At 27.1% G+C, this 15,722-nt stretch overlaps 1 protein-coding gene across 10 annotated transcripts; it reads left to right on the top strand.

Moving 5' to 3' along the window:
* Nucleotides 1–5,302: 5,302 nt before the first annotated feature.
* Nucleotides 5,303–15,495, top strand: wupA (wings up A). Of its 10 annotated transcripts, XM_040711198.2 has the most exons (10): nt 5,340–5,426; nt 5,608–5,636; nt 7,214–7,347; nt 7,411–7,534; nt 7,596–7,696; nt 11,877–11,920; nt 11,981–12,122; nt 13,404–13,406; nt 14,469–14,522; nt 15,268–15,495. In XM_040711198.2, the coding sequence occupies exons 3-10, from the start codon at nt 7,219–7,221 to the stop codon at nt 15,289–15,291; spliced, it is 621 nt and encodes a 206-aa protein (XP_040567132.1). In that variant the 5' UTR covers nt 5,340–5,426; nt 5,608–5,636; nt 7,214–7,218; the 3' UTR covers nt 15,292–15,495. The 10 variants fall into 10 exon arrangements, with proteins under 10 accessions (XP_040567120.1, XP_040567140.1, XP_071744090.1 ...); XM_040711186.2 differs by lacking the exon at nt 5,608–5,636 and having other exon boundaries at nt 5,303–5,426; XM_040711191.2 differs by lacking the exon at nt 5,608–5,636 and having other exon boundaries at nt 5,333–5,426; nt 7,195–7,347.
* Nucleotides 15,496–15,722: the final 227 nt, after the last annotated feature.

The raw sequence follows: 15,722 nt of genomic DNA, 5'->3' as shown, positions 1-15,722 counted from the left end.
TAAATATTTGTTATGTTCTAATCATTTAAATTTTACAGTATTGAGTTCCAGTGTTGTCTGGCTCACATTATTAACCATACTAAAAGAAAAATATTAAATACATGACTTGAATAATAATTTTTTCCGTTTTACGGGTTTTAGTACTAAAAATTCCCGTAAAATCCCGATAATCAGGGACCACTTGTATATGAATTAAAATACTTTACCTACAATAATGCAATTTTTAATGTAACTGTATTTGATTTTCTTAACCCAAAATCATTTAACAGGCAGCTGATATTAATAAGGTTCTTAACTCAGGAGTACCATTTGTCTACCTACCGCCTTCTTTTTGCACTCTTACAAAATTTTCATCTCTAGTAAGGGGATAAAAAAAAGGAAAAATAAGAAAATATAAAAATGATACGAGGTTGAGCTAACTTATGCTTATAATAACTTCCGTTCAAAATAATTGTATCATAACTATAATAAATTTTTATAAATCGCCTGATTTGTTATATAATTATGTTTAAATATGCTTAAAAATTGTGTATTATTATGCCTCTGTATTTCAATTTTATTTATTTATTTCTATGATTGAGCTTTTTATGTGAGACGTACTTTATTGGATTACAACATTTTTAAAAGAAATAATAGGATTTTTTTATTAAAATTGATTTTCTTTTATAATACTGTTATTTATTTAAATACCTAGAGGACACTTTTATTCCTTAATTCAAAAAAGTTATATTAAATTTTAGTTTTATTCAATTGATTCTATATATTTCTTATGTATTAATGGGGTTAAAGAACTCAAAGGGAAAAAGTGAACAAGTTTATTAAACAAGATAATTTATATTTTTCGTCTTTGCAAATTAGTTTAAAATTGTCCGGTATTATAAGTTCACAATAACTCACGTGTGGGTTTTGTTAGATTCCTACAATAGTTATTTGTTTTAGTAATTTTCACGTAAGTAATGTAAATGCAGCAGCAAAATCAATTAGTTCTAACTATAGTAAAAAAAAAAAATGAATGCTCATTATGTTTATAGCAAAACAATTTAATTAAAATATCTTAAAAAATAATATAAAAAAGATAACATTTTAATTAAATTTATTCACGTATAATTCATTTTAATTTTGTTCGAAGTATCACTGCATCAGAGTCGACTTTTCTTCTGATATGACTGTATCTCTCAACATTTCCTCCAGAAAAAAAAAAAAAGAGTCCAACAGAGGCAATTCCAGCTAACTCTGTATTAATATATACTTCAATAGCAATTTATAGAATTGTTTAAAAAGTGTTTATTTAAGTTCGATCAACACTAATAACTTATAATAATTTGTTCTTGAGATATAGCTTTTTGAGTGAAGTAACTTTTTTTATTGTTAAGCCAAATAGATAAACAATAACTTTGGGTGGTTATTAATTTTTTTGGTGAAAAAAATAATGTTGACGCTAAGGCTGAGCTTGATAAACATTATTCAGACTCTCGAAATAACTTGATATAACCAGAAAAACTGTCATTCTTTTAAATACTACCTTTTCAAGCATTATTACCTGTGTAAGTATCTACTAAAAAATAATTTTATGAATTAAGTTATTCCTGAGAAAATTAGTTCTGATAGTCGTAATAAAAAGTAATTGGAGGAGATAATTATTATATTGGAATGAAGACATTTTTTTTATATATTGAAGCTGATGTTTATTTACGGGGGTGTTCTGTAAAGTTTCCGACCTAACAAAGATACAAGATTTTTTTTTCCCTGAATTTTATTTTTATTTTTCAACATAGTCTCTATGTAACTCTACATACTTCTCCCATCCACGCATTGCTTTCGAGAAGTGCTTGATTTAACAAAAAAAAATGTGGGCCAAACTCTAAATATTGATATTGTTTATTTATGTTTTTTTTTGCGTTTTACATTGTAAGTGTACATAAAAATGTATTCCTTTTTTGTTTTTTTAGTAAATTTTATTATTTTTATGATTTACGTACATAAATTATTAATATACTTAATGTTTTAGTATAGAAGAATAAGTTTTTTACAAAAAAACAACTCAATGAGGTTAGTTAGATAAATCATTAATGAAAAGTATATCATAAAAAATAACCTCCACAAATTTGCGAACTTATCCAAATTAAAGATTTTACTTTAGAGTGTACTGAAAAAGTGTAAGTGGAACTTGTAATGATGTCAATACTGTACTAAGAACCTTTTAAAATTCGACAAAATTTGTTGAAACTACTTTTTTTTCACCATAAATTCATTTAAAGACTCCCTGCTATTCTTCAGATGATATCTTTAAACACTCCTATCAATATGGATAAATTTTATGATTATACATTGAAAATGTAACCTGTCCAAAGTAGTACTCGGCGTTGTTCTCTGTAAAAAACTTTGTTATTGGCTCAATTACTCCGCGTTGGATTGACTTCAACACGTCAAATTTTAACACAACACACTTTAAATTTAAAGGTTACACTTTTATTGAAGAATATTTAATGCCAGCTCGATACTATATTTTGTCTATTTTCCCGAAAACACTTGCATCAACTTACTGTAACTGGCGTCTTCACGTTGAGGTCTGAAACTTTTCAGACCATCCTCGAATGCTTGCAATCTACTAATAAATAAAAAAAATAAAATGTCAATGAATAAATTGTTATCAAAAACTATTTATGACATTTTTTGTCAAATGTATCATAAGTATTTCACTTATCTCTCATAATTTGATAATTTTTTAGTGTTTAAAAATAAAAATATTAAAATTGAGATCTCTAGGACGACTGAGACACGTTTTATTGATACCGAAGTTTGTCAGAATTTCTCTTGTTTCAAAATTTTGAAACTCTATTTCTCCTCTCTTTCAAGTTCCATTTTCAAAATTATGGTTTCTTATTGTATAAAAAAGATGAGATTTTCAAATTTTATACTAATGCATTGATATGATACAAATTTCGTTGCTTCTATTCGTGGTATTTTCGTTAAACTTTTAATAACTAACAAACAATACCACTAAATGAGCTAAAAAAATCCTGGTTATAGAATTACATTTTTATATATATGAACAAAAAAAAAGGAAAAAAAAAGAAAAGAGAACTTATACCCAAATATTCGGAAAATGATTCTTTTTGTCTCAAAATCTTGGATTATGAAATGAATATTATATTAATAGTTAAACAAAAACAGGTTTTGATGCTACAAAGTAAAATTTTCTGAATGATAAAATTATTTATGAATCTTTGAGTCTTAAGACATTAACTCCAATGGTCGGAAAATAAATTAATAACAACACATCAGTTATATTTGGAATATTTAAATGAATATTTCAACAAAATCAAGGAGGTATGTTGACCAAAATTTTAAGTTTTCCTTTTGAAAATGTAGATTTTTATCTAAAATATCATTGTCAAATTTTGAATCCTTTTGAATGGCATTAAAGTTATGAAAATTTGTGTGAACAAATATTAAAGTTAACTGAATACTAGCTTTTAGTCAATTTGTTTGTTTGTTAACAGTCAACCAATTGACTAATATATACTAAAATTTGGATGTTTGTATATTTTTTACTTAGGTAAACCGAAAAGTCTGATTTTTGATTACTTTGACCTTGTTTACCTTTTTTCTGAACTTTATGCAAGGGGAGTTTAGCAGGAGTCCTTTAAATGTAGAAGGTCCGTTTCATTTCCCTTCTCTAATTATAAGGTGAAAATGTGCGGATTTTTAAGTGTACGAGAATAAAATTGTATAATTTTCTTGTACGAGTTATTATAGTTTGTAAGTTGTACAATCGTTTGCCTACACAATCAAATGTGTTTAATTTCACTTTTCTATTCCTATATTGTATAAGTTTATTATTAGAAAAGGGAAAATTAGAGCATTTGGAGTCTAAAAATATATGTGAGTAGCTTTTTATTTACGAGTGCTGCCATCTACACGTTAAGGTGAGAAACTTTTCATACTACCCTCATTTCGGAAAAAACTAACTACTCTTATTAACTTGAACATGGAAATTTGGTACTTCTATATCATAAAGACAATTTGTATTGAACGATTCTTATCATGATATATCGATACATAACACTCAGGCCATAGTGTCATATCATGATTTAAGAAGGAATCCGTGTAAAGAAAAAAAAACTCCTTTTTGCGATTAGAAAAGGAAAAATGGGATTTGCGTATGCTCTTGATTATTTTTTGTTCATTATTTAATAGGTCGTCGCCGTGTTAACTTTTCCCTTTGAAGTCAGAATTCTTCTCTATCTTTGATGTAAATTAATAAAATAAATATTTATGAACATAAATATAATATTTATTCTGCACTCTAAAGTAGTAATTCATTTTCACGCCCCCCAATCGTTTAACAGGTTGCTATTATTAACAAGGGTCTTAACTCAGTAGAGCTATATGTATCTCTTCCGTCTTCTCTTCACTCCTTGACAAAAATCCCATTTCTAATCATGATACAATACAGATATTGTGACAACCCTAGTAACTATTATTGTTTCAATATTAACGTTTTTGTACTGCTTAGTATCGGTATTTCTATATAAATATAAAACAAAAATTGTATTAACCACAATTCACATTACTCAGAAATTGGAAAACAATATAAACAACGCCAATTTGATTAATATTCTTGCTTTATTTTAAAAAGTACAATTTTTTACCTCTAAAGTTTTGGGCGGTTACGTTGCATTAATTTTTTTATGTTACATAATTATGTTGATAGAACTGGTTCTAATATTATTTTTGTTTAGTAGCGTTTTAAACACATCGATACTCCAGTGCCATTATTAAGAATCGGTATATCATTCAAAACAACTAATAAGTATTCAAATGTAGCAGAAAAACAGCTCAAAATTTGTACATGATATTTTGTGACTTTAAAGATCCAAAATCTCCAAAATTTCAAAAAATATGGCCCACCCTAATAGGTATACATATTTGACATACATGACACTTGTAAAAATTTAAAGAATTTATAGGTCATGTCAATTCATTGGGAAAAAAATGTAGACATAAGGCAGACAAATATGAAGAAAGCGAATCAAGGAGTAGCTAGAGACAATTTTTTAGCTTAAAATCAATAGGATAATATTTCGTTCTAGAGTTTTAGTAGAGTTTTTTTTTTTTGGAAAAAAACTTAGCTTTATTCATGTCCTTTTTCTTCCTTTATTTTTGAAGGTATGTGTAATTTGCCCTTTTGCTTAAGCAATTCCCCCAGGCTATATGTATATACGTGCTGATATATACAAGCAATGTACATAACACTATAAATAACTTTTCTTGGCTGGATTTCAAGAGAAAAAATTAAAAAGAAAATCTGTATTTAATTTAATTTCTCACTCCACATCAGGATTGAAGAAGAAGCTACGTCTCTCAATTTTTGTGTCATTTACTTCTTTAGTTTTTAATCAGGGGAAAAACAACATCAAAAAGTAAGTGCCTGCATGTTTTAGTTAGGTCATGTCATTTCTCGTACAAGCAATACAGAAAAGAAAGTCAATTTTTAAACTGTTAAAATAAATTTCTTCGTTTCCGTGCAAAGCTTTTTTTCTCAAGGCAAATATTAAATGCAATATTAGGGTGGTTTGTTTTTAAACTTTTTTAGAATTGCAGTTACAGCTAGTGGGGAACAGTTTTGTGGGGTAAGAAAAATACCTATGCAAAATTTCATTTTACTACAATTTCATTTTTAGGTCGCACATCTTGTTCAAATTTTGAAAAAAAGGAAAAATTCTTTATTTTGTCAATATAGATTTAATTAAAGTGTTATTATTTCTTCTGCATAAAAATATTTTCCTAGACATTTGTATGGCCTATTAATAGAGTTATGTTCTGTAGTCATTTTATAAAGCAAAAAAATAATAATTATAACTTTTTATGATTCGCTTATAGTGATCATCTTTAATACATATTTTAGAAAGTTAAGATAGAAATATATGTTCCAAATTTCCTTAAGTATCTGTTTTTTGGCTTCAAAGGCAGATTTAAAAAATAAACAGTATTGTCAAATAATATCACTGTGGGTATTTGACTTTTATAATGCGCCATAATATGCAAATGTCTGTGTGTGTGAGTGTGTCCAGAAATCAAAGAGAATAAGACGAAACATTTTTGACAATGATATGCAAGTTAAGCGAAGGACAGTTCAACTTTTTTTTTTTTCTCTTAACCATATAATCTCCTTTAAAAAAGTGTGCAAAAATACCAAATAACACACAACAAGAATCATTCTTCGATTCAGAATTAATTTCAATTATTTTAATGTTGCAGCAACGCTGGGCAAACCTACTCTAGTAGTTATGAAATGATAAAAGGAACTGAATTATAAAAATCGGTTGTTAAGGATTTTTTTTTTGGGGTTGATCTACATATTTTCTGTATTACCTTTAATTAATAATTAAGGTTCGTGTAATTCATTATCATATTCTTAAACGATTTTTAAATTCATCCCCATCTATCATTTTATCACTTTTCAACAATTGAAAAAAATTTGGCCTTAGTTGGTCAAAATAAGGAAAAGAAAAGAAAAGAGATGAAGGTTCATTTATAAAATATTAGCATGTGTACCCCCCCTTTCCCTCTTACTCGGAGTTTAAAAAAAAATATGACGTTAAGTTTTTAATTGCCTTTTATACACATATTCATTTTATGGTCAATTTGAAAAAAAAAATACTTTTTTTTTATATCTATAAATAATTATTCACAAATTTTAATTTTAAAATTTATTTAAAAATTAAAATTGCTTGGATAAAAGTTCAAATTATATTTAAAATAAAAGTCGATTCAACTATTCAAAAATCGCAAACACAGATACTTAAGTACTTCTTTTTAAACAATATTTGGTACTTCTACTTTGAATTAGGATATACAAACAGTTTTTACTATTTGAAAAAACCATAAGATATATATATCAGGCCCTGAGTGTCACACATACTCGTTGCTACATTTTTTATGTTCACGAAATTAAAAGATATATAAGTGTACACTCAAAAATGAGTTCTCCACATAAAAATAGACAAAAAGACATACTTTGCTTTATCAATATATATTACTTGATTTCTCTAAAGTTTAAATACGTTAAACAAATATTTTTGATCTAAGTTCATCTCAATTTAAGTAAAAAAAATCAACTATATAATAAATTAGTTGCATACAATAATTTATAAATTGTACTCGTTTCGATTACTTTTATATTAAAAGGCGCTAATTTTTTCAATAGTAAAAATGGGTGAGGATAGACAAACCGAAATGGACAAGAAAAAAGCAGAGGTTAGAGCTCGACTTGAAGCCCAAGCCACGAGTCGAAAAGGAAAGTCAGGTTTCATGACCCCAGAGAGAAAAAAGAAATTGAGGGTAATTAAGCGGGATTTTTGAGAATTTTGGTGGTGATATATTTTTTGTTATTATTATCCATAGCTCCTTTTGAGAAAAAATGCAGCGGAAGAACTAAAAAAGGAACAAGAGCGCAAAGCAGCTGAGAGACGGCGCGTTATTGATCAAAGGTGTGGCACAGCTAAATCATTGGAAGGACTAAGTGAAGGTAAAATAAAGTAAAATAAATTATATAAAGATATTTGTTAAGTCTATGAATCGTTTTACAGACCAAATACGAGCAATATGTAAGCAGTATCATGGACGCATTGCTGAAATTGAAAATGACAAATATGATATGGAAAAGGAAGTTGAGTTTAAAGACTACAGAGTAAGTGATTTGCTTAGATAATTATTTTTATATATTAGAGGGGTTTTCTCGGGATCTTCAAGAAAATCGGTATTTTATAACATAAATTTCAAAAAAATGAACTTTTTCATCAATTACTTTATATTTCAAAGGACCTATTTGTATTTAAAATAAGCTAAATCATTGTACCAAATGTTCTCAACAAAAATAGATTTCGATTTTTTTTTTCATGTATTAATAATTATAGTTGTTCCAATATAAATATTGTCATATAAGGATAGAGTTGTTCATATATAGATATTATGGACTCATATTCTTCACGCTTGTCTTAGTACAAGTATTATTCATAAAACCCCAGAAAATACCTATAAATATCCCTCTGCTTGAGTAAAAACCCTTTATTGTCACATATAAAAACCTCATTAAAATATTTAAATATTCCCATAAATGGGCTAGCATATTATGTAGCTTTAAATAAGAACTGAGTATTGCTCACAAAACTTAATGTATTTTTATACAATAATATCTTGAGATACGAGTGTCTCAGTACATGAGTCTTTTGAGATACGAGCTGGATTCTGAACCAAGAATTGTAATGACATACAAGGTAGTTTAAAGAGACAAGCTAATCAATAATAAATTATGGGATGCGATAACTACTTCGAGCGTAATTTTTTGAAATTAATTTCTTATGTGATAAACTCCTTGAACTTACAGGCTCCGTCAAGGAACAAATTTAACTCGTATATAAAAGTACTACTGATACACTTTTCGCGTTATTTTCTTTCCATAACTCAGCGTGTTGGATTGATAAAACTTTAAAAAAACTACATAAATATGTAATTTAATGAATAAAATAAAATATAAATCTAATTCATTATGTGGCATAATAAACTCTTGATGTACATTTTTCTAAACAATAAAAAATAATTTTGTATTTTTTATTATATTCAACCAATGGAGTAAAAATGAAGAATAACAAGGAAGTTGTTGTATAACGCACACCTTTCTTTTCGTATTTTCATATCGGCAAGATTATAATATATTCTCAAAATTTCCCTCCGTTAAAAAAATGTAATTATGTTTTCATTGACTAAACTAGCAAAAGTACTCAAATTGCTCAGAGTTATTAGGCGTCGACAAAAAAATGTACACTTTTTCTTTAATAACTAAGATTTGTACTCCCCTCTTTTTTTTTTATACAACGCTATGAGTCTGAGCTACACGTGCTCGTTACTACATTTTCTTTCATAGGTCAAGTACTCACAAATTACTGGGTGAGTACTTGACCTATTTAGTTACTATGATATTTGTCGGCACATTTAAAAATGAGGTGTCAACACGATTTATGTTTTATTTTAATCGTTATTGACTAAGTTACACACTGCACTGAGTTATATAGCGTCGACAAACAGATATACAAACTTTGCTCTAATAATGAAAATATAAAATCCCATTTTTTATTCATATGACACACTGAGCTTTATGTACACACGCTCATTACTACATGTTTATTTCTTATATGACGTGTTCACATAGTTCTAAGATATTTGATACAAACTTTAAAAATTCAAACTTTACTTTTTTAATATATAAGTTAAATATCCTCCTTAAAACTTTGATCGATATGTGTGCCCTAAAGAGGACATTTTAGAAAAATAAAATTTTGTGTAGGTTTTTTTACACCATGACAACTTAACGAGCAATAGCTAAAATTTTAAAAAAGTTGAAAAAAAACCCTACTCTAATGTGTAAATCTACCTGAGGAACTCTATAGTGTAAAATAAATTAAGATAAATAATTGTACTATATGTTAGATACTTTACAGATGCTCTTTCTTCCTGGATACTAATAGAGAATAAATGAACAGAATTCCCATTGATCATTCATTAGTAACATTATTCGTGGTTTCTAAAGGGCCATAATTACACATTTATCAAATTGAATTAAATTGGATACGGTGGTTTTATTCAATATTTACATTTAACTTGTATATATAGACCTCTTACCCATTGAATACATTACACCTTTTTTTTATTTATTAAAGATTTATATTAAAAAATATGAAAATCAAAATTAACTTTTTAACATAAAAAATTTGTAATAGCTATTACTGAAAATCACCATGAAAAAAGTAGTTGTCTTGGCGGTTCTGAGGCGCTTTAAATCCATGTAAATCAAAAAATATTTTATATGGTAATTTAAAATGATCACTACGGCTGTAAGTAATAATTATATAGATTTGTAAAAAGTACAAAAATCCTCTTTATTAATGATTTAAATAAATCAGTATAATAATTTTTTTTCTTCATGATGGATGGAGCAAAAATAAGGTTTACTCATCATTTTATTTTTCTTAAAAAATGACTACTTTTATATTATCTTCATGTACCATACGTGAATATTCCATGAGTATAGAATTCCATGGATAACTCTATTATTACCATTCAACTAATAAATAAGACTATTTTAAACATTAGTTCTCTGTTATGTAATTTAAAAGGAATAATCATCAGATACTCTATAGCTGCAGGTTATAGCTTTGGCTTATAGCACATACACATCTGTAAAAAATCACAGCCGCAAAGCCAACTGCAATTTTTATAATCGATATTATTTAAAGATCACGACTGGATCCCATTCAGCACTAGTAAATAGAGATAGGACAGAAGGCTTGGGACATTTGTATTACTTATTGTTTTTGGCTCAATTAGTCCGAATTGGTCGGATTTAGACCCACTAAATTTGAACACACCAAACTTACATATACCTGCTTATGTTTGAACTTCAGTAAAGATTATAACAGTCAATAGTTAGACCTTTACATTTGAAAGTAATTTTTCAAACGTTGCAACAGATAAAAAATATTATTTATGAGTTTGAGAGTAAAAATGGACTAAATAATATTTTTTGAAAAATAAATAACTATACTTTTTATGATTTTAAATGACTTAATTTCAATATATTTTGGAAGGTTAATATGTAATAAAACTACAGAATCAATATTTTAGGTCAGATAAATTCACCATTAAAAAACTTTTTAGTACCCTACTAAAAATTTGCTTAATGTGAAGTGTAATTATACAAAAATAATAAAGAACAATAAACAATGCTAACTAATTGTCTTTAGTTGCAACTGTGCCATTTTTTACTGAGCTGTGTAATTTCTCAATTTTCTTTCCATTGTTTAAGTGATGAATTATGATGAAATTATATCACTGATAGTCAAACAATCAATAGTTTAAATGATATAAGTTGTAAGAAATAATGAAAAAAAAAAGTTAGTATTGCAACGGTTCACAGTCTACCACGTAATATTCCGATGTATATCCATACATTGAAGCAAATGAGATTTGAATATATTTACATATGATTTCTTCATTATAAAAGACACAAACAACAAACACAGCAATGCATATTTTTATTCAAAGACCCTCAAGAAAATAATTTCAAAAATATGCCAAGACAAATTTATATATTTTTTAAATACGACAGTTTATTTTTCATTCATTTAAAACTAATAAATAATATTTAACTGTCAAGTAACTGTGTGGGCAGGCTTAAGAATACATTTTCTTTTATTTAAAAAAACAACAACAAAACAAGCTTTTCCATGAAATGTAGAAATGACTAGATTTGTGCCCCGTTAACACAAAAGTAAGCTAGAATGATTTTTCACAAAACGGAGTGCGAATTACATTTAAATTCTTCGACCAATCATATTCTATTTCTGCTAGCAAATTATTCTTATTAGCCCTTTGGATGAGCTGAAAACTATGATTAAACTAATTAAAATTGATTATCGTGATAAAATAATGAGAAATGGGTAGATCTTATTTCAAAAAACCATAACCGGGTTAGTACATGTATCTGAAATCAAACAAGATTATAGCTTATACTTAAGACTTTTGGGTAACTTAACACCTACCACAAATTTGAATAAAAAGCCTATAGTTGACTCTAATATGCTTTTGAAAAATATTTGCCTGTATGTATATATATGAAGTTAGAAAAATGAGAATTTCTTCTTCTCTTGATTTTGTTCAAGATTATTTTTATATCGACAAGCCCAAAAAATCTATAACGATCTAGCTCTACACAAAATAATACTTATATCATTTTATAATTTCGTACTGACTCACTATAGCTAAACCAGTGTAAATGAATACAAATTAACTTATATTTATCCTTTATTTGACAGATAAATGAGCTTAATATGGCTGTTAATGACCTCCGTGGAAAGTTGTAAGTTTACATAATAATGAATAATTAAAAAAACTGACTTTTTTTAATCTATAAATATAGCATCAAACCCACTTTGAAAAAAGTTTCCAAGTATGAGAATAAATTTGCTAAACTTCAGAAGAAGGCAGCCGAGTTCAACTTTAGAAATCAACTCAAAGTTGTTCAGAAGAAAGAGTTTACTATGGATAACGGAGAGCCTGGAGTAAGTATTCATGTTCAATAATTAATTAATTAATTTCTAATTTTGTCATATGGTAAATATGTTAAATTATATATCAATCTTTCTATTTCACGAAATCTAGTGACATTCATATTGTATATATAAGAGTTATGAGAAGTAACTGATGACGTAAGGCATTCTAAATATATATATAAAATGATCAACAGTTTTTAGACACAGTTGATGTTTTATTATTTGAGTTATAGAGCATTTTTGTGTGACGTTTTCATGCTGGAATTTCATCATTTTGTGTAAGGTATAAGCAGACATATATGATAATATGAGAGTCAAGATTTTTGCCATATTTAAAAACATAAGAAGTTTTATTAAGTTTTTTAAGGAAGTTGGTATTTTGTTTTTAATAACTAGGAGCCTCAACAATTACGTCATATTTCTAGAACATGACGTCAGTAAAAATGCTTTATCATCAATCCATTTACATAAAAATGGTAGTTTTTTTATATTCTTTATATAAATTTTTGTTAGTGTCTGGTTCAGACAAATTCTAACTAATATTTACGTAAATAATTTTATATAGTTAATTAAGTAATCGTGGTCATAAAAATATATTTAATTAATGAGGTCAGTCAACACAAAATCAGACAAGAATTATTTTTCTTAAAATTGAGGGTGAATTATGTAAATTTATATTTTTTTGTTACAAAATTATCGTCCATTTTTATCAACAAATTATTCATAATAATTTTTGTGAGACGCTTCAAATGGCACTTAATGTAGAAGCAATGGATTATCGTAATAAAAGAATGAAAAAATTGGCAGATTTTATTTGAAAGGCTATATCGGTGTCAATATTAGCTTCTTAAATTAAATAAATATTTTAAACTATAGTTAAAATTCCTTAATTCATCCGACAAATTTGAATACAAATCCCATAACAGACTCAAATATTCCTATGCAATATTGGGCTGTATGTATCACATGGAGTCAAAAAATAAATGGAATTGTCTCCTTTTTTGTTCAAGATTGTTTTTATGTTGACGCACCACATATGTAGGTTGACTATCTAAAAAGAGACTTATGAAAAAATATTTACATACTTCTAACAAATTTGACATCTAGACGACAAAAATACCTAAACGACGATCAAAGCCAAATATTTTTATCTTTTTTTACTATTATTGCTTCCATAATAACAATATATTTTAGTTTTTTTTTATATTTATAAAACTTGTTTTATTTTGATGAATAAATATGTATAATTTTTTATTTTTTTATTTACTTTTAACTCGAAAAAATTTATAGGACGTGAGTAATTCTTCAATTATTTTTTAACTTTTTTATTGATACAAACAACTTCTTCTTTCCTTATTGACTTTACTTAATTATTGCATGTATTTCGTAGATAGACCCAATTTTTTAGTAGTAGAATTAATGTTCAGCGATGTAATTAGAAAACTCAATAAAGAATAGTTTCGATTAATTCCAAACAAATAATAAAAAAGTAACAGATGAATGAGTGACGTTTTAAAATACATATTTGTGCGTATTTGCTCATTAGAGTAAAGTAATTTTTAGCGAGTTTCATCCTAGCAGCATTCATTTGATTTATTTGGGCGACCTTCTTTCAGCAACATATTCATATAATAAAAATTATAAGATGAATGATATAATTTCTCACTAGAGTTGTATGATTAAACAAGTGGGAGAAGTCGAGCTGGAGCAACTGAAGCTCTTGTAATTATTCTTTTCAACTACTAAAGTTTCTATGAAAGGATCAACTTAAATAAATAATCGAGTGTGATGGTGCTCAAACACTTCGATTGATGCGTTCTTGCAGAGTAGGAGCTGAAAAAAGATGTACAATTAATCTTGTGGCCAATGTTATGAACGTAAACCTTTTCATTCATACGACATGTTTGTCTGTAAATGAGATTAGTATCTTGTAATGTATGCTGTATATTATTTTTTTTCTGAAAACAAATCATACAAACCAAACCAAACAAATTATCGCTCAAATAAATGTCGCTTATATGACAATCGCTGAGAACAACCTCACTCAAATGAATGAAAGCCATATGCGTGTGTTTTTAATAATGAAAAATAATTTGAATCACTCCATCATCTAATCTTTTTCGTAGTCCGTAACGTTCCTACTTCAGTTGTAGCTTTCCTTTTCATTCCCCTTTGTAACCTTTTCATGATGAAACGCTCTGCTTTCCTGCTTGCAAAAAGAAAAACGAAGTATTTAATTTGAAATGCCAAAGAGCAAAATTTATTTTTATATCCTCTTTCTAACATTTACTTTTTTAAATGAATTTTTGCTAAAAATAAGATGTAAGAGTTAATCATGTTTCAAATACGTTACAGAAAAGACGTGATTGGGCCGCAGATGAGGGAAAGCACAAGAAGGGAGCCACTAAGGTATTTTTGGTGTTATGTTAATCAAACTTTATTAAAAGACTCGTTAGACCTATTTGAAGCATTGCGTCGTAATATTCAAGCATATTTAAAGTGAAATATATAATTTGCAAACGCATTCACACAAACCATAGCACTAATTAAGAAATATTTTATAAGGCTTTTTTTTTACCAACAAAGGACAATTTTTGTTGGCTCAATAGATTTCAAACAAATAACGCAATTGAATTAAAACAATCGTGTAATGAATATCTAAAGGAAATACAAAATATTTTTTAACGAATTATTTACTCTCATCGTAACAATAACTAGTAAATAAAGTTCTTTTAACTCCTTCAGATATTTATTTCATAATTGCTAAAACTGAAATCCTTTTCTTATTTAATAACTATTTTTCTCAAAAAAATGAAAAAAACACACCTTAAGCTGGTCAAAAAAGGAATTTTTTTTTTTGAAATACATTTACAAAATAATATACTTTTTTGAACAAAACTTCATTGCTCATAAATAGGTTGAAAAAATTATTCCAATTTTTTCAGTTTATAATTTTCCACGTAAGAACATCCCTCCTGAATGAAATTTTTTATAAAATAAAGTATTTTAGAGTCTCTCGCTACAGTGCAGTTTTAAAAATTACGATTTGAAGCTAAAAATATGTGTAAACGTTTTTGTATTTTTTCTAATTTATTAAATTTGACATTAATTTGATTAATTGAAATGTATCTTTTTTTTAATTTTTTTTACATAGGAGGAAATGGCTGTGGCTGCTTGAGACCATTAATTCATCTGAAGAGACCAGCATTGTTTCATTTTAAGAATGATACAAAAAACCAAGTAGCTGGCTTCGTGTTTTTCTACATATATATATATAATTGTTATTGAAATGTCTATGTCTCTTAAAAAAATCACAAAAATATTCAACCTCATAATGTAATATAATTAAATGATAAGCCAAAATACATCAATTTCATCAAGAGTTTCTATTACGGTGCGTCATTTTGCAGGGCTTTCATCTTTCTTTGTTTTTAAATCTTGAAAACGGGATATCAGGATTAGTTGTTTATTGGTATTAAATCTTTTTGTCAAATATGAGTAGGAAAATATGGCTTTCAGAGGTTCCCAAATGTGTATATTCGTAATAATAGGCGAAAATATTTATAGAATATTCATTAATACAGTTTCAACGGGATTGGAAAACTTCTA

Source organism: Lepeophtheirus salmonis, chromosome 1 (genome assembly GCF_016086655.4).
Source record: "Lepeophtheirus salmonis chromosome 1, UVic_Lsal_1.4, whole genome shotgun sequence".
In the NCBI taxonomy this organism is placed as follows: domain Eukaryota; kingdom Metazoa; phylum Arthropoda; class Copepoda; order Siphonostomatoida; family Caligidae; genus Lepeophtheirus; species Lepeophtheirus salmonis.
Note: the sequence above shows the minus strand (reverse complement) of the source record. Positions and strands in the feature narration are given on the sequence as shown.

Excerpts from the sequence above, each read along its gene's own strand:
- wupA (XM_040711186.2), top strand. The coding sequence starts at position 7,219 with ATGGGTGAGGATAGACAAACCGAAATGGACAAGAAAAAAGCAGAGGTT. Across the intron at positions 7,697-11,876 it reads TTGAGTTTAAAGACTACAGA|ATAAATGAGCTTAATATGGC; the intron begins GTAAGTGATTTG and ends TTTATTTGACAG. Across the intron at positions 14,523-15,267 it reads ACAAGAAGGGAGCCACTAAG|GAGGAAATGGCTGTGGCTGC; the intron begins GTATTTTTGGTG and ends TTTTTTACATAG.